Here is a 19,473-nt window from a genome sequence, read left to right on the forward strand (position 1 = left end):
TTATTTATAGATTCACATTTTGTTTTGTGATATTAACATAACTGAACCACATTATCATTTATGTTTTATTCTGTAATGTGTTTCTTTTTTGCCCGTACAACTACACTCTGCCATGGAAATTTTATCTACTATTTTCAGTTATTTGGATCACGGTCAAATCATTAGGAAAAAGGCAGTAAAAGCCTCTCTGAATGTCAGGTTTGGCACTCTAACTCATTTTCTTTAGAGGATAGCACTTTAGTACTTATTTACTCACATACTGGATATAGTGTTCCTGACCTGTAACAAATTATGTTACATGTGAGAAAGAAGAAAAACAGCAAGAAAAAAACAGCTTACAAAATTACAGAAAACCCCATAAAATCTCAAAAATTGTTTACTGACTTGGAGCATTTACTGTAAGGATGGTCTTCACTAGTTTGTGCCATAAGGACAAATAATTATCACTCATCATACCTTTACCGTGTTGTCCTCAGTTTGTGATTGTTTCCTCTGGATTTCATTTTTAACGACTGGGTTTCTGACATTAATACTTTCTTTTCCTCTTTATGGTTGTATCTACAGTTTCTGATTGTGATCTGGCTAAGAATTGCAAAGTATGTTGTTTAGGCTTTGCATGAAAGCTTGAATGAGCAGTAAGTAACTGGTCCTATTTGGTTCACAGCTGTAGACATGTGAAACATTTCCCTATTTTTTCCTAATATATTTCTTCAGATGTGTGGGCCATAAGTAGCATCTCCGATAGAGACTATTAAAAAGGCACAAACCTTTATTTATTCAGCAGCTGTTGTCGGGTAGTTAGAGCAAGCTTAATAAAGAAAAGCTTACGGAGAGAATATCTTAAGACTGCATTTCACACATGAGAGGAAATTGTGTGCTAACAGGATGAAGCTAATTTAGGCCCTCCTTTAAATGCCCTAAGGAAAATTATTGCCTTTGCTAGCCAATAAGCAAAACTGTGTGTTTCCTGTGTAATTATTTTATTTATTTATACAAAGTAGTACATATTTTAACTGATTATTAATAAAGAATTGTTAAGTAGCATCATTAAAATATTATTTAATTTGCTATTAGGTTTTTAAAACATGGTTTCCCAAACTTCCACTATATGTAGAAGCATGAATGCCTGTTGTGTAGAGAATAGAGGCAATATGCTTACTCCATACACATTTGAATTTTCAGAAGATGTGGTTACATAGAGAAGGAATAGGGTAGTATAACCACATCTCCTGAAAATGCAGATATGTCTGGAGGTAGCCATATTACCTCTACACACTTTGGGAAGTTTCTTGTAAAGTTTCTATTTAAACTGAATTTTATTTATATGAAAAATGTTAGGGATTTGGTTTTTTGCAAAATCATTTTTAGTGTTAACTTTTATACTGTAGTTATTGCCTGTGCCCTTCTGGGTGGGGTCTCTGATGTGTTCTCTATCAAATAATTTTGGAACTATGGTTATATTCTTTCTCAGTAGGATTGCAAAATGGTTTGAAAATGTTTGACTGTATCCAACATACGTTTTGTGTTTTGGGGGTAGCAGGATATGTGGTTAATGATTATGGCATTTATTTTTAACAGTTAAGTTCTGCCTACTTTATACAACATTCCTCAATAGTTTGGAAAGTCAGTATGGCTTTCTAGTTGTATCTTTTAAGAGAGAGTGCTTTTGATAGTTTGAGCATGAGAAAAATTCTCTGCATTCCAGAAATAAGGATAAAATCAGGGATTTTATTTTATTTATTTATTTATTTATTTATTTTGAGACAGAGTTTCAGTCGTTACCCAGGCTGGAGTGCAATGGGGCGATCTCGGCTCACCGCAACCTCCGCCTCCTGGGTTCAGGCAATTCTCCTGCCTCAGCCTCCCGAGAAGCTGGGACTACAGGCATGCGCCACCATGCCCAGCTAATTTTTTTTGTATTTTTAGTAGAGATGGGGTTTCACCGTGTTGACCAGGATGGTCTCGATCTCTTGACCTCGTGATCCACCCGTCTCGGCCTCCCAAAGTGCTGGGATTATAGGCGTGAGCCACCGCGCCCAGCCGGGATTTTATTTTAAAATACCTTCTGGGGATTATATTGAAGTCTCCAATTGAAAGATGTCCCTGGTACTGCAATATACGGTTTAGCATTCTATGAGTTTTTAGGTAAAAAAGTAGGCTAAAACATTTTCCACAGTTTTAGAGAGTTTTAAGACAAAAAGATTTTTTAACTGGAAAATGAATTGATTAGAATGTTTATAGTGTAAATGAGATCTTGTAGATTTGTTAGTCTTCAGACTGTTCTGATGCTGCCCTTTGTGATAGGTTATATATTGTTCACTTCTTTGTGCGTTGCTTTGAGAAACAGCTTGTTGTTAGCATTCCGTTGGAATGGGCTACCATCAATTTAATTGCTTGAGAGAAAAGTATCAGTATCCCTGGTAAACTGGAGAAAGTTGAGGATTATTTCTTTTTCTTTTTTTTTTTTCTTGAAATGGAGTCCTGCTCTGTCACCCATCCTGGAGTGTGATGGCATGATCTTGGCTCACTGCAGCCTCTGCCTCCCGGGTTCAAATGATTCTCTTGCCTCAGCCACTTGAGTAGCTGGGATTACAGGCAACTGCCGCCACACCCAGCTAATTTTTGTATTTTTAGTAGAGATGGGTTTCACCAGGTTGCCCAGGCTTGTCTTGAACTCCAGACCTCAGATGATCTACCCGCCTTGGCCTCCCAAAGTGCTGGGATTACAAGTGTGAGCCACCATGCCCGGCCGAGGATTATTCTTTAAGTGTACAAATGTAGAAAGTGCAGTTGAAAACCCTCAGTAAAAATAAGGCATTTAAGTACCTGTGGAATTAGAAGGAATTAGAATATTGATATTCTGAGTAATCGGGTATTGATATTTTTAGGGAACCTGGTCAGATTATATTAAAATGAATGTATTTGTCTGTGCATGGTAGTTCACACCTGAAATACCAGCACTTTGGGAGGCTGAGGCGGGTGGATCACAAGGTCAGGAGTTCAAGACCATCCTGGCCAATATGGTGAAACCCCATCTCTACTAAAAATACAAAAATTAGCTGGGTGTGGTGGTGTCCCCCTGTAGTCCCAGCTACTCAGGAAGCTGAAGCAGGAGAATTGCTTCAACCCCGGAGGTGGGGGTTGCAGTGAGCCGAGATTGCTCCACTGCCCTCCAACCTGGGCGACAGTCTTGCTCTGTTGCCCAGGTTGGAGTGCAGTGGTGCAATCTCGGCTCACTGCAGCCTCCACCTCTGGGGCGCGGTGGGGAGTCAGTATTTGAGGTTACAGAGTCAAAAACCAGTGAAAACTTGCAAATTTTCTCCGTTTTTCTGAGCTCTTGTCCATGATCCATACAAAATAAGGAACTGTGTTGTTTTTTAAAGTTACTGGGCATTGTTTGAGTGTTTATGCTTTGTCACCCTAGACAGGAGTGACTATGCTAAGTATTTACTAGAAGACAGTTTCTGTTACAAGTCACCTGAATATTCGTTGACGAAAAAATAAAAAAAATAAAAAAAAACACCTTACCAAAACGCAGCATGCTTGAAATTCAGCTCTTTTTTGTAAGGTGTTTTTTGTTATTATTATTATTATTATTATTTTTGAGGTGGAGTATTGCTCTGTCTCCCAGGCTGTAGTGGAGTGGCATGGTCTCAGCTCACTGCAACCTCCACCTCTGGTGTTCAAGTTATTCTCTTGCCTCAGCCTCCTCAGTAGTTGGTATTACAGGTGTGCACCACCAAGCCTAGCTAATTTTTAGTAGAGATGGGATTTCACCATGTTCATCAGGCTGGTCTCGAACTCCTGATCTCGTGATCTGCCTGCCTCTGCCTCCCAAAGTGCTAGGATTACAGACTTGAGCCTCCGTGCTCCGCCTTTTTTTTTTTTTTTTCGTGAATGAATATTCAGGTGATCTGTAACAGATACTGTCTTCTGGTAAATGAAGTGCCCAGTTTTGAGGGTCTCTTCTGGTTAATTGAAATAAATTCTGCCCATGTCTACTTAGCTATTTGTGAGGGAAAGATGGAACAGAGGTGCACGTGTGTGTATGTGTTTCTGTCTGGGCAAAGATGGCATGTCTTTTTTATTTTTTAAAAAAAATAGGTTGGCCTAGGAAGTGCACAAATATAACTAGTTTAAACCCAAGACACCTGACACAGAGTTAAGCCAATTTGGGTTGTTGAATGGATACTGCTGTCTTGTAGCTATGGTGTTCAGATGTTTCTCGTAAATGACTGCATAAACAGTTGACCCAGTCAAGGGATTTCCAGAAGCTAAAAAGCAGTTAAATTATTGATCTGCTACAGCTGTGAACACTGATTCAACTTTGGCTTCTGAAGACTGGCTAAGTGAGATTTGCCATGAAGTGTGTAAAGTAAAAAAAAAAAAACCAACAAAAAATCTGCCTAATTTAACTAAAAACCTGGTTTTGCATCCTGAACTGTAGCATTTTCTGAAACTTGAGAAAACACATTTGTCTGGCTCAGCTGTTAACTTCCTACAACTGAAATGCTTTCCATTCCCTTTAAAATAAGCTCGTCTGAAGCAGAATGTAGATCACATGTATCATCCAGACCAAAAAAGTTTGCCTGGCCTACTCCTGGGGTCCGGAATCCTCACATTCCAGGCAGAGCTCCAGCTGTTCCGATTTAGTTACCCAGTTGGGATTGGCTGCGCCGCCTACTTTTTTCTCCACCCCTTAACTTTCACTGGGAGAAAGCTCTAGACTGAAGATTAAATGTAAGCGCTGTCACCAGGCTTTCTGAGTGCAGCTGGCACCATGGGTGTGCTCCAGAGCAACTTCTGCTTGCTCTGAGCCCCCTCCCCTGCCTCCCCTTTCACCATGTTTCCTCTGGCAAGATTTTAAGTACAGCAATTCAAGAAGATTTGTCCTCCTGAACATTTATCTGAAGTGTATTGCCTCTTGATTGCTGGAAAAGAATCTTAAACTCATTTCAAAAGTAACTTAAACTTATTAAAAGTGATGAAAGGAGCATTGAAATTGATTAGCACTAATTTTTCACTGTACCAAAGTGTACAGTGTCCTTCAGAGGAAACTATAACAGATCTGGTGAGTGTGCCATGCCAGTGGGGAGAATTGAATGTCCCTCATCTCCCTCTTTCCCTAGGGACATTAGTCATGAGTGCCGAGTGTGCGGGGTCACAGAAGTGGGTCTTTCTGCATATGCAAAGCACATTTCTGGCCAGTTGCACAAAGATAACGTTGATGCCCAGGAAAGAGAAGATGATGGAAAAGGAGAAGAAGAAGAAGAAGATTATTTTGACAAGGAACTCGTTCAGTTAATAAAACAAAGGAAAGAACAAAGTCGGTAAGTAATTGATTTTTTTAAAAGGCTATCAATAACAGAACATAGTAGAGAATACATTTTATAACTTTGTACTGTTCAGCCTATAGCATTTAAACTAAGTTATAAAGTTTAGCTTGAGGTTGTTGTCTTATTAATCTAAGGACAATGACCTGCTTTGTTGAGCTACTATAATATCTCCTTAAAAGAGCAAACTCAGTATTGTTCCTACATAAGCTGTAATTTGAAATTATGTATCTGAAAATTTTGCCATGTTGGTAACTATGTTGAGATTGGTTTTATTGGTATCCAAATCTTTTTTTGTTGTTGGAGATGGACTCTAACTCTGTCACTGGCTGGAGTGCAGTGCTGTGAACTTGGCTCACTGTAACCTCTGCCTTCCTGGTTAAAGCGATTCTCCTGCCTCAGCCTCCTGAGTAGAGTAGCTGGGATTACAGGAGCCCGCCACCATGCCCGGCTAATTTTTGTTGTATTTTTGTTAGGGATGGGGTTTCATCCCATTGGCCAGGCTGGTCTCGAACTCCTGACCTCAAGCAGTCTTCCCTCAGCCTCCCAGAGTGCTGGGGTTACAGGCATGAGCCACCATACCTAGCCAGAATCCAAATCTTTTGAATATCAATAAGTTTTTTTTTGGTGTCTAACTTTTCTAGTGGAAAGGTGCTAGAATATAAGCTTCATTGAATAAATAATGTATCTCTTATTGCTAAAGTAACATTTCTTAGGAAAATATATTTTGACTGGTGTGAATTAACATGGTGTTTCTGCCAAATTTGATTTGTCTGTTTGTCTTTGAATCCCCAGTGACTACCACAGTGCTTTATTGAATAAATTTATATTTTATATTTGATAGTGTCAAGATCATTTGGGCAATATAATTTTTCTAACTTGTACTCCATAATTTTATACCTACATTTATAAATTCAGGTATTAGGCTTTTATGTTTTTATCTTACTGCTTTGTAGTCTAAATAGTTTAATTATCAAATTTGTTAAAAAGAATTTAATTAATGAAGTGGAAATTTTCAGATGTGAGGGAGAAAGAAAGAGAAGCGCTTCTGAGGTTGGATAATTTTTTAAGTCCCAGAACATGTAGAGAATCATTTCAGATTCTAAAATAAAACTTTAAAGATTCTTGTTGGATACTAGTTATACCCGTTCTGTACCTCCTTTTTAGTTAGAGGCTAGACTGTAAAAAGGAAGTCATTTTTACTCTGTGTGTTCAAAGTTTTTTGATCAGAAGTGCGGTGGCTCAGGCCTGTTGTCCTGCTGCATAAAGAGGTGAGGCCAGGTGTTCGAGACCAGCCTGGGTGCCATAGGAAGCCCTCATCTGTGTAACAACAACAACAACAACAAATTAAAATTTTAAACAAAGTTTTTAAAATATGTCCTTGAAGGAGACTTTCTTAGTCTTAAAATATCAGTAAAGGGTGAGCATCCCTAATCCAAAATCTGAAAATGCTCCAAAATCCAAAACTTTTGAGTGCAAACATGAGTCCACCAGTGGAAAATTCCATACCTCACTTTATTTTACAAAAGTATTTAAAATATTTCCTAAAATTATCTTCAGACTGTGTATAAAAGTGTATATGAAACATAAACAAATTTTATGTTTAGACTTCGGTCCCATTCCCACAATATCTCATTATGTATATGCAAAAATGTTCCAAAATTCAAAGCAGTTTGAAATATAAAACATTTCTTGTCCCAAGCACTTCCAATAAGGGACATTCAACCTATAACAACATAGTTCTTAAATCATTTAGTAGCTTAGTCCTTCATATGACATTTTCATTACTTTTAATATAGTTGCAGTTTACTTTCTCCTGTTTTAGACAGTTGGAGCCTCTGGGAGGCTAACTTCTATTTTGTTCTTACATACTAGTGCCATTATTAGCTTTATCTGTGTAAATTATTAAACATTAAGTCAGAGTAGATGAGACATTCGTATCATAGTTACTATTTTTTGAGGCTTTTGATACATCTCCTTGGTGACCTATTTATAAAATCATCTACTTTTTTTTTTTTTCCAAGACAGTCGTGTCACCCAGGCTGGAGTGCAGTGGTACGATGACACCTCACTGCAGCCTCAACTTCCCAGGCTTCAGCAATCCTCCCACCTTAGTCACCCAAGAAGCTGGGAATACAGGCATGCATCACCACCATGCCTGGCTAATTCTTTTTTTTTTTGTATTTTTGGTAGCGATGGGGTTTAGCCATGTTGCCCAGGTCAGCCTTGAACTTCTGGGCTCAAGTGATTCACCTGCCCTTGCCCTCCTAAAGTGCTAAGATTATAGTTATGAGCCACCACACCTGGTCAAAATCATCTACTTCTTCATGAGGTTTTTTTTTCTTTTTTCCGTCATGAATTTTTAACTTAGATTGTTCTTTCTGGTCTGTGGGTTTAATGAAATGGTCTTATCTTCTGAATCTGGTCAATTCATGATGATTTAGGAATTCTACTTCATGAGTTATTTACCCCCTAGTTTTCCCATTTCTGATCATATCAGTATAGCTGAGTCAGTGGTCTCCTTGGAAGTCAAAAGTTACATATTGCATGGAATCAAAAGATAAAGGTGATTTGGTTAACGGTTATAAAAAATTCTGCTAGTGTATGTAATAATACTTGTTACTTTCTCAACAGGGCCTCCTGTTTAGAAATGATTGAATTTATATAATAAGATTGGATGTTTAAACTTTTAGGTAGCCTTTCTAATTCCATCTTGTGAAAAAGGAAGAAATTGCCATTTGTGTCCAAAATGTCATAAAGTTAGTAATGAGTTTAAGATTTTTTTTTTTTTTTGAGATGGAGTCTGGAGTGCAGTGGCACAGTCTTGGCTCACTGCAACCTCTGCCTCCTAGGTTCAAGCAATTCTCCTGCCTCAGCCTCCTGAGTAGCTGGGATTACAGGTGTGTACCACCATGCCTGGCTAATTTTTTTATTTTTAGTAGCGATGGGGTTTCATCATGTTGGTCATGCTGGTCTTGAACACCTGACCCCTTGATCCCTCCGCCTTGGCCTTCCAATGTGCTGGGATTATAGGTGTGAGCCACCATGCCTGGCCTGAGTTTAAGATTTTTAAGTCAATTCAGAGAAAGGAGCTGAAATGTGGAAACTTTGTTCTGAGTTGTTCATTCTTTGAAGACCTAGTGATTAGGAGTATAGACTCTGGAGTCAGACTGCCAAGGTTTAAATATCTGCTCTACTACTTTCTTGCTGTCTTATCTAAGCAAGTTCTGTAACCTCTCTACTGCTCAATTTCCTCTTCTAAAAAGTAGGAATAATAAGAATACTTGCTTCAGGATTATAAAAACTAAATGAGATAATCTATATAAGGTGCTTTGCATTAAATGTGTGATACGGTATTCCGTAAATTATTTTTTTGAGTCCAAGTCTCACTCTGTCACCAGGCTGGAGTGCAGTGGCATGATCTTATCTCACTGCAACCTCTGCCTCCCAGGTTCAAGCGATTCTCCTGCCTCAGCCTCTCAAATAGCTGGGACTACAGGCATGTGCTACCATCCCCAGCTAATTATTTTTAATTTAGACAGGGTTTCACCATGTTGGCCAGCGTGGTCTCAATCTCTTGACATTGTGGTTTGCCCACCTCGGCCTCCCAAAGTGCTGGGATTATAGGCATGAGCCACTGCACCCGGCCAGTACTCAGTAAATTTTAACTAGCAGTTTTCATTATTTTGAGCACCGACCACATGCTAAGCACCATGCCCACGCACACCATAGGCAGTTTGTAGAAGAAAATAGTGTTTACACCTATTGCTGTGATGTTTACATAGTTTATTCATGTTTCTGTGGATTCCTCATCTAACATAAATAGTTGAAACAGCTGTAGCTTCTTTATAAAAACTTCTAGCTCATGAAACTCCTTATAGCACATATTGTGGGTACTACTTCTATGGTATATGTTATTTTACTCCTGTTTGTGACCTTATTGTCTCAGCTAGGTTCTAAGCCCTTCACAAACCGGAACTATACCTAAAAGTTTTCTTATGCCACTAAGAGTTATTGAATGGGTACTAGACAAAGTGTTTATTAATAAAAATGAACATGTAATATATAATCTTACTTAAAATAGGTTAAGAAATTTAGTTGTTTGTAATGAACCCTTAACTGGAAAAATAATGATATGAAGAGCAGCTGAACAAAATTGTATTAAATATGATAACTAGACTGGGGGAGTTGGGTCATGCTTGTAATCCCAGCACTTTCGGAGGCTGAGGTGGGTGGGTGGGTTATCTGAGGTAGGAGTTCGAGACCAGCCTGGCCAACATGGTGAAACCCTGCCTCTACTAAAAATACAAAAATTAGCTGGGCATGATGGCACACACCTACAGTCTCAGCTACTCGGGAGGCTAAGGTAGGAGAAGTGCTTGAGCCCAAGAGATGGAGGTTGCAGTGAGTCAAGGCAGTGCCACTGTGCTCTAGCCTGGTCTACAGAGTGAGACTGTCTCAAAAAAAAAGGGAAAGATAACTGTAGCTATAAAATATAATTGTTCTTATTGTAGAAGAGCTATATAATGTGAAAATAATAATTGGATGATAGGGACAAAATCTGAGAACATGCTAGGAAAAACAGGACCAAGAAAGGGAGGAGAATATGCAGTGCCAAATTTTTGTTTATTTTTTTAGACAATCTCGCTCTGTCACCCAGTGCAGTGGTGTGATCTCAGCTCACTGCAACCTCTGCCTCCTGGGTTCAAGTGGTTCTGTGTCTCAACCTCCTGAGTAGCTGGGGTTACAGGTGTGCGCCCCCATGCCTGGCTAATTTTTGTATTTTTAGTAGAGATGAGGTTTCTCTATGTTGGCCTGGTTGGTCTTGAACTCCTGACCTCAAGTGATCTGCCCACCTCAGACTCCCTAAGTGCTGGAATTACAGGTGTGTGCCACCATGCCTAGCCAAACGTGCCAGATTTTTAGTATTTCTGGGTGATTGGGGAAATAGTTGTAATTATTTGAAATTTAAATAATTTAAAATGTTTAGTTTTTAAGTTAATAAGTTTAGGAATATAAGTTTATCATTTAAAGATATGAAAATAACCGCTATTAGATATAAAAGTAGACTTGGTTATATATTACAGGGGAGGAAAGTGCAAGGGAAGTTTGGTGGGTTATGCTTTTCAAGGAAGTATAGGAGTTCCTTTAAATTACTAATGAAAAACTTTTTCTTCCAGACAAGATGGACCTTCCAAAAGCAACCAAGAAGTAAACTCTGATGACAGACGACCCCAGTGGAGACGAGAAGACCGAATTCCTTACCATGACAGAGAGAGTTACAGTCAGCCTGCATGGCATCATCGTGGACCTCCACAACGGGATTGGATGTGGGAAAAAGATGGCTTTAATAATACTAGGCAAAACAGCTTTCCACATTCTTTGAGGAATGGTGGTGGACCAAGAGGACGTTCTGGGTGGCATAAGGGTGTTGCGGGAGGCTCCTTGACTTGGTTTCACAACTATAGTAATTCTGGAGGTTGGCATTCAAATAGTGGAGCAGTTGATTGGAATCATAATGGTCCAGGAAGGAATTCCAGTTGGCATTCTGAAGGAACAGGTGGCTTTTCCAGTTGGCATATGAACAACAATAACGGAAACTGGAAATCCAGTGTACGTAGTACAAATAATTGGAATTACAGTGGCCCTGGAGACAAATTTCAACCAGGCAGAAACAGAAATTCTAACTGTCAAATGGAAGACATGAATATGCTATGGAACAAGAACTCTGGTAAGTCAAGCAAATACAGTCACGACAGATATAATTGGCAGCAGCAAGAAAATGACAAACTTGGGACAGTTGCCACATATAGAGGTCCTTCTGAAGGATTTACAAGTGATACATTTCCTTCAGAAGGCTTACTCGACTTCAATTTTGAGCAACCGGAAAGCCAAACCACTAAGCAAACAGATACTGCAACTTCCAAAGTTAGTGGAAAGAATGGTGGTGCAGCAAGGGAAAAGCCTCGTCGCTGGACACCTTACCCTTCTCAGAAGACTCTGGATTTACAGTCGGGATTGAAAGATGTCACTGGTAACAAGTCAGAAATGATAGAGAAACCTCTCTTTGATTTTAGCTTGATAACTGCGGGAATACAAGAGTCCCAAACTGATGAAACACATAATACCCCAACACAGAAAACACAAAAAGAAATACATGCTGGATCTCTTAATCATAAAACCTCTTCTGACTCTGCTGCTTCCTTCGAGGTAGTGAGACAGTACCCCATTACAGAAAAACCTGAACAAGAGCATACCCCAAATAAAATGCCATCGTTGAAATCCCCGCTCCTTCCATGTCCAGCCACTAAATCATTTCCTCAAAAGCAAGATCCAAAGAATACCTCAAAAAACACCAAAATGAAATTTTTTTCTTCAGGAGAACACTCAAATCCCTCGAACAAGAACCATGCTGAAGATAACCATGGTTCTTCTTACATATCCAAACTACGTAGTTCATGTCCTCGCGTTTTAAAAGGGAATAAAAATACATTTGGCTCTCAAAAGGAATCTGGTGATAATTTAAGTGATACATTACAAAAGGCCAAAGAGGTGCTACAGTGTCATCAGTCTTTGCAAAATCCACTTCTTAGCACTTCTAAAAGGACCAGGAACTATGCAAAAGCAAGTCGAAACGTAGAAGAATCTGAAAAGGGGTCTTTGAAAATTGAGTTTCAAGTGCACGCATTAGAAGCTGAAAGTGATGGGGAGACATCTGACACAGAAAAGCACAGAACAAAAATTGGAACCCTAGGTTCTGCAACTACAGAATTATTATCCTGTAGCACTCATATTGCTGATGAGAAAGAGGAAGATGACCAAATCCTGAAGACTTCTAGGGAACTATCCACTTCCCCATGTAATTCCACAGTTCACCAGAAAGAATCTGAGTTACAAATGACATCTGCTGCCAGTTCACACCCTGGCTTATTGCTAGACTTAAAAACCTCTCTAGAAGATGCACAGGTTGATGGCTCTGTTAAATCTCATGTATCTTATGAAACAGAAGGCTTTGAGAGTACTAGCTTGGAAGCAGAGCTTCAGAAAAGTGATATCAGTCATCCCTCGGGCCCTCTCCTGCCTGAACTAAGTAAGCTTGGCTTTCCTGCCTCACTCCAGAGGGATCTCACCCGACACATTAGTTTGAAGAGCAAAACTGGAGTACACCTTCCTGAGCCAAACCTCAATAGTGCCCGCCGCATTCGCAATATTAGTGGTCACCGTAAGAGTGAGACAGAGAAGGAGTCTGGCCTCAAGCCAACCCTGCGGCAGATTCTCAACGCTTCTCGGAGAAATGTCAACTGGGAACAGGTCATTCAGCAAGTAACCAAGAAAAAGCAAGAGCTGGGCAAAGGCTTACCCAGGTGTGTGCTGCTTTTCCGTGTCTTTTTTTTTTCTCACTTTCTTTTAAAGTAACCCTTTGACCCTGATAAAGAGAATTCTACTTGTTTCATTTAATTAAATATTTGTCAACTTTATCTGTTGTAGATGTCTTGATTTAATATCAAATGATGACTGATACTCTATGACAGATGGAATAAAGTATTTCATAGCAGAAGATGCAGGTTAAAATGGAAGCACAGGGCTAGGCGCGGTGGCTCAAGCCTGTAATCCCAGCACTTTGGGAGGCCGAGGCGGGCAGATCACAAGGTCAAGAGATCGAGACCATGCTGGTCAACATGGTGAAACCCCGTCTCTACTAAAAAAAAAATTAGCTGGGCATGGTGGCACATGCTGGTAATCCCAGCTACTCAGGAGGCTGAGGCAGGAGAATTGCCTGAACCCAGGAGGCGGAGGTTGCAGTGAGCCGAGATTGCGCCATTGCACTCCAGCCTGGGTAACAAGAGCGAAACTCCGTTTCAAAAAAAAAAAATGGAAGCACACCTACTTGAAAAACAGGATGGTGATGTAGAAGAAAAACAATCACTTTATAGGGGTAAAATTCATCACTTTATAGGGGTAGAAAATGACAGCAGAAAAATGTATGTCTCCAAATCTGTGTCTTTTTCTAGATCTTAATTTTAGAATGTATGCTATAACTGAATGATAACTGTTCTTATTACCTTTTACATAGAACCTATGAATAGTTAACTTTTTTATGACTACAACATGCTCTCTCAAGCATGTGTGTAATATTTTGGCTCTTCATCATACATTGAGGTACTAGATTTTTCTGAATGGTAAAACAGGGTTCAACTTAGGTTTCCTACTTGAGAGTTAAAGCTCTGCTGCACAATAATACAGTTCTCCAGACTTCAGGGGCATTTCTGTCCTTATTGAAATAATGGATTTATTTCTTCCCACTTTGCTTCCCTACACCCTGTGAGTAGTACTTGGAATTATAAGTATAAAGCTTTTAGCATAATGTCTGGCACTTGTAAATCCTCCATAAAACTATTAAAGGGTTTTTTTGTTTGTTTTGGTTTGTTTGCTTTTAAAAATTATATGCTGTATGTATTATTATCAGTATAGAGCTCCTTACGAAATAAAACTCAGTTTTTACTCCCTCAAATGTATTCTTAGAGCTATATACAAATCTGTAATCTGGTACTTGTCACAACATAACATATTTACTTTATATCTGTATCAGTTACTAGACTGTGAGCTCCTTGAGGACAAGAACCACCTTCCTTTTCATAACTTCAGTGCCTTAGAGAGCCTGGCACATTAAAATAGTGCCCCTCTTAACCATATCCAATTTATGTTTTCATTTTTTCTTTCTTCCTTAAGGTTTGGCATAGAAATGGTACCCCTTGTTCAGAATGAACAAGAAGCCTTGGATTTGGATGGAGAACCTGATCTGTCCAGTCTAGAAGGATTCCAGTGGGAAAGTGTTTCCATTTCCTCCTCCCCTGGCTTGGCAAGAAAGCGAAGCCTTTCTGAGAGCAGCGTGATCATGGACAGAGCTCCTTCTGTGTATAGCTTCTTCAGTGAGGAAGGTACAGGCAAAGAAAATGAGCCCCAGCAGATGGTTTCACCTAGTAACTCATTGAGGGCTGCACAGAGTCAGAAAGCAACCATGCACCTCAAACAAGAAGTGACACCTCTGGATGCCTCCCTTCAAACAGGTGAAAGGGCTGAAAATGTTGCTACCCGAAGGGGACATAGTGCACAATTACCCTCTGACCATATAATACCCTTGATGCACTCAGCAAAAGACTTGAACAGCCAGGGGAGGTCTGTACCACCTTCAGAGAATCAGAATTCCCAGGAGAGTAATGGAGAAGGAAACTCTCTATCATCAAATGCATCCTCAGCCCTTGCAATCTCCAGTTTAGCTGATGCAGCCACAGATAGTAGCTGTACCTCTGGTACTGAACAAAATGATGGCCACAGTATTAGAAAGAAAAGAAGAGCCACTGGAGTAAGTATGATTGCCTCTGTTTTTTTGTAGAACATTGCATGTGGCAAGTGGTTGTTTATTTAAAAAGTTTTTCTTGGGTACCTCTCAACTTTTAGAAGAATTGTGAGGCTGTTACTTTCATCCCACTGGTTTCTTTCACTGAGTAATTCTGCTAAATTAAATGTAATCGAATATGAATGTACAGTACCAGGAAAATATGAAGTCATATCTAAAACCAGTGTTCAAGCCAATGATTCTTTTTATCACCTGACCAAGGATAAGTCACATCTTCAGCTGTAACTCAATCTGTTTTTTATAGATGCATTCTGCACTGCTGCTGAAGAAAGGCATTCTACTGTTGCACTTGTAGGACATGGATGATTGCTGGATTCAGGAGTGCGAGGCTTAACCTCAAGATGGTTTATAATACTATTGGAGTGCATATATATGAGCATAGTATAGAAATATATTTTAGTCTGTGTAACGCTGTCTTTCATCCTTCAGTTACCCAACCTGGCCTTTAAGAATCTTTTCTTGGCTGGGCGCTGTGGCTCACACCTGTAAACCCAGCACTTTCGAAGGTCGAGGCAGGTGGATCACCTGAGGTCAGGAGTTTGAGACCAGCCAGACCAACATGTAGAAACCCTGTCTCTACTAAAAATACAAAATTAGCTGGGCGTGGTGGCATATGCCTGTAATCCCAGCTACTGGGAGGCTGAGGCAGGAGAATCATTTGAACCTGGGAGGTAGAGGTTGTAGTGAGCCAAGATTGCACCATTGCAATCCAGCCTGGGCAACAAGAGCGAAACTCTCTCCAGGGAAAAAAAAAAAAAAAAAAAAAAAAAAGGCATCTTTTCTAATTTAATATTGCTTAACCCTCTCAGTATCCCTTTCTGAAAGGAAAGAGTTGCTTATGGTGATATAGTCTGGGATCTGGCACTGTGAAAAAAATGAGCTCTTCTCTTCATTGTTTATTCATTTATAATATTTTAAAATTTATGTTAGAGTCGAGGTCTTACAATGTTGTTCAGACTGCTCTGGAACTCCTGGATTCAAGCAGTCCTCCTGCCTCAGCCTCCTAAGTAGCAGGGACTGCAAGCATGTGTCACTGTGCTGGGCTTCTCTTCTTTAATACTGAGGTGATAAACAGAGTAGTTAAGGTCATGAATTTTAGACTTACTTCAAATTGCAATTCTGCTCCTTCGAGCTAGATGCTATATGTAGTAGATGTTATTAGATAACTTAAAATACACTTTAAACTGAGGGATTGTCCTCTGACAAAAAGCTTGTCTCATGGACTGTTAAGCTTTTTGTTGTAAAAGTTTTCTTGCTGAAATTTAAAGTAGAAACTAAGCCAAGATATAAATCAGATAAATATACATTACCAACTTTGTCCATACTTCTACTTCTGCCTTACTATACCACGGTGGAATAGTTTGCCTAACTTCCATGGGCTTTACTACCTCTAAAATACTAGGAAGGCACTTGACCCTGGATTATTTTTTCTTCTTTTTTTTAAATCAGATACATTTATTCAACTAAAATTTGAGTTCATACCATGTGCGTGAGACTCCTGCGATCTTTTTAGAGATGATAGCAGTAGTGAAAACCAGTGTATGACTGTCTTAGAATTGATTCCTTTTTCTCCTCTTGGATAATGGCTTTTACACATTGAATATTACCTTGTTTTCTTCATCCCTCCAGGATGGATCTTCTCCTGAACTCCCAAGCCTTGAGAGAAAAAATAAAAGAAGAAAAATTAAAGGAAAAAAAGGTATGGTGCAGAATATTTTGGGAGAAAGAAGTTGATGTTTTTTGTTTGTTTTTTGGTAACCTTGAACTCTTGGGCTCAAGGGATCCTCTTCCCTCAGCCTCCTGAGTAGCTAGGACTACTGGTGTATGACACCACACTAATTCTTTTTATTTTTTCATGGAGACAGGGTCTAGCTATATTGTCCAGGCTGGACTCAAACTCCTAGGCTTCAGTGATCCTTCTACCTTGGCCTCCCAAAGTGTTGGGATTACAGGTCTGAGCCACCGTGCCGGGCCCTAAGAGGTTCTGGTAGCAGTTCAGCGTTTTTACAACTTGACACAGATTATAGCTTGTCATTTATCAAACACTGATTGTCCATTTCCTTTTTTTGGACATTATTGTTACCTTGCTTAAGGGGAAAGAAAAGTTTGATTTCCTAATACATCCAGTTACAACTGTAAAATAAATATATGATGCCACATAGACTTGTAAACCAAGGTTAGTATATCTCTTGGACAATATAAAGCCAGGCAGTTTCCTTGAGCCCTTTCAGTGGGATGAAAAATGTTGGCCCTTTTGGTCATGTGTAGCCATTTCTCTCACTTTCTGTTTTTGAGGCATCTTCGTTGCTTCCCCTGCACCCCACCTCAACACTCCCTTTCTTGGTTGCTTTTCTAAAGTGAATTATAGAAAGAAGTTATTAACATTGCTCCCTCATTGATACACTTCTGTGACTATTGTTTTGATTAACTCTAACCCAGTTCTAGTATAAGGGCTACTCCCAGAAGTGATTAGACGAGGCTTGAGTGAGTAGATGTGATGGATAAGGGAGGAGTCAAGGACAACCCACATTTCTTGCTGGGGCAACCAGATGGTTCCTATGTAGAGCTAGAAAACTCCATGAGTGTAGCAGATTGAGGACAGAGAAAGATGATGAATTTCTTCAGGGATTCTTTGCCTTAAAGGACCTTTGAGATACCTAGCTAGAAATATCATAGTCATTAGTTAGATATGTGGCTCTGGAGCTTAAGGGAGAGGTCTTGGCATATTGGATAGGAAAGAGACAAACACAGTGATGATAAATACATACACTGAACATTTTATTTAAAGTAAGTTAAATGTACTGTTTCAAAACTATGTTTTCTTCAGGAAGTCTTCTCTGAGAAAAACCATTTTTAAGTCAACTAGCAGACTAAATGTGGATTAGTACAAGAGTGCAAGCAGTCTAGGTCCAGAGTCTAATCTAAGCAAAAGTCCTATGTAAAGACAGTGATAGATAAAGGAAGAATGGCAAATGAGACCTAGAACAGGTGGTTTGCATGGGACAGAGATTTCACCTGGAAAGGTGACAGTAGAAGGCAGTGATTAGATGAGACAATATGATGTCATGGTACACTAGCACTTAGGAGAAACCTCCATCTTAGCAGTTCTCACTTTTGGTTCCTAGCTTTGATATCATTGTGCTTGACTAAATGTTTGTGAATTTCCAATGACCTATTGAAGAGAACATAAAGGCTAATCCTAAATAATGGGTATAGTTCAATCTTCTAAGGAGCTATGTGATGAAAGGGAAATCTCTGATATTAACCTGAACCTGATGGTTTCTTTTGGCAGAACGTTCTCAGGTTGACCAACTGCTGAACATTTCTTTAAGGGAAGAAGAACTTAGTAAGTCATTGCAGTGCATGGATAACAATCTTCTGCAAGCCCGTGCAGCCCTTCAGACAGCTTATGTGGAAGTTCAGAGGCTGCTTATGCTCAAGCAGCAGGTAAGAGTATGTGGAAGATTTAATGAAAATGGATCATCTCTGAAATCATGTTTCATCCTGCCAAACCCATGGCTGTAGTCACCCCGAAAGCAGTGGCAAGGGAGTTCCCACAAGGGAAGTGCCCCAGACTGTGCCTAATGGGGGACAGTTAGGATTCCAAAGAAAGAAGCACGAAATGTCAGGGTGATGAGACCAAAGCATTTATTAGGAGAGCTTACTCACAGAGTAGGCTGCAGCAGTCCCCACAAGGGACAGCAAGAAAGGGGTGTTCTCCCTCGGTGTATCCACAGCCAGGGGGCAGGATGTGGAGTTATATGAGGGTTTAAGGAATTTGGCTCAGGACCAGGGCCAATTTCTTTCAGTGTTTTGGGCAACAACCTGGAAACTTTAATTAGTTCCTGGGACTCTTCAAGGCCCCAGGTAGAGTTCAAGGGTGCCGGGGAAAACCTGCAACTGGCTGGGTTACGGAGCGATCAAGACACTCTGATTTTTGGTCAGGACATAGAAGAAAAGTGGGGAGATCTAGAGGATCCTACAAGTTGGATTTCAAAATGCTTAATAAAATACTTTATTTTTAGATAACTATGGAGATGAGTGCACTGAGGACCCATAGAATACAGATTCTTCAGGGATTACAAGGTATTCAGAGGGCATCTGATGGATTGGGCCCTCTATAGATTGTTACTTCTTTGTTCTGTTTTCTTTTTCTTCTGGAGACAGATTCTCACTCTGTCCCCCAGGCAGGAGTACAGTGGCGCAATATCTGCTCACTACAACCTCTGCCTCCCAGGTTGAAGTGATTCTTGTGTTTCAGCCTTTGAGTAGCTGGAATTACAGGTGCCCACCTCACCCCCAGCTAATTTTTGTATTTTTAGTAGAGACAGGGTTTTGCCATGTTGGGCTGGCAGGTCTCGAACTCCTGACCTTAGTTGATCTGCCTGCCTCAGCCTCCCAAAGTGCTGGGTTTACAGGTGTGAGCCACTGTGCTAGGCCTTTTTGTTCTCTTTCAGGGGAATGAAAAGTATTAATGAAAAGGTCATGTTGTTATTATTATTTTTTTGAGGCAGGGTCTTGCTCTGTCACTCAGGAAGGAGTGCAGTGGCATGATCACGGCTCACTGCAGCCTTAGCCTCCTGGACTCAAGCAATCTTCCCACCTCACTCCCCCCAGTAGCTGGGACTACAGACATGGTTAATTAAAAAAATTTTTTTATAGAGATAGGATCCCTTGATGTTTCCCAGGGTAGTCTTAAACTCCTGGGCTTGAGCAGTCCTC

General features: G+C 40.0%; 1 protein-coding gene across 8 annotated transcripts in view; it reads left to right on the top strand.

Annotated features, from left to right (window-relative positions):
* ZNF106 (zinc finger protein 106) overlaps positions 1 to 19,473 on the top strand; it is a 98,607-nt gene that overhangs the window by 33,431 nt on the left and 45,703 nt on the right. For 5 of the 8 annotated variants that reach the window (XR_012516281.1, XR_012516282.1, XM_003928960.3 and 2 more), the window contains exons 4-9: positions 5,130 to 5,330; positions 10,514 to 12,697; positions 14,064 to 14,697; positions 16,381 to 16,450; positions 18,044 to 18,198; positions 18,777 to 18,837. Coding sequence is in view for 6 of the 8 variants with exons in the window: in XM_003928960.3 (XP_003929009.1) it covers positions 5,130 to 5,330; positions 10,514 to 12,697; positions 14,064 to 14,697; positions 16,381 to 16,450; positions 18,044 to 18,198; positions 18,777 to 18,837 (3,305 nt within the window). In the remaining 2 variants the exon portion in view is untranslated. Of the gene's footprint in view, positions 1 to 4,261; positions 5,072 to 5,129; positions 5,331 to 10,513; positions 12,698 to 14,063; positions 14,698 to 16,380; positions 16,451 to 18,043; positions 18,199 to 18,776; positions 18,838 to 19,473 lie in introns of those variants that run through there. The other 3 variants (XM_010339587.3, XM_039468843.2, XM_074393802.1) reach the window with 2 other exon arrangements.

The sequence above is a fragment of the Saimiri boliviensis genome, chromosome 2 (assembly GCF_048565385.1).
Source record: "Saimiri boliviensis isolate mSaiBol1 chromosome 2, mSaiBol1.pri, whole genome shotgun sequence".
NCBI lineage: Eukaryota > Metazoa > Chordata > Mammalia > Primates > Cebidae > Saimiri > Saimiri boliviensis.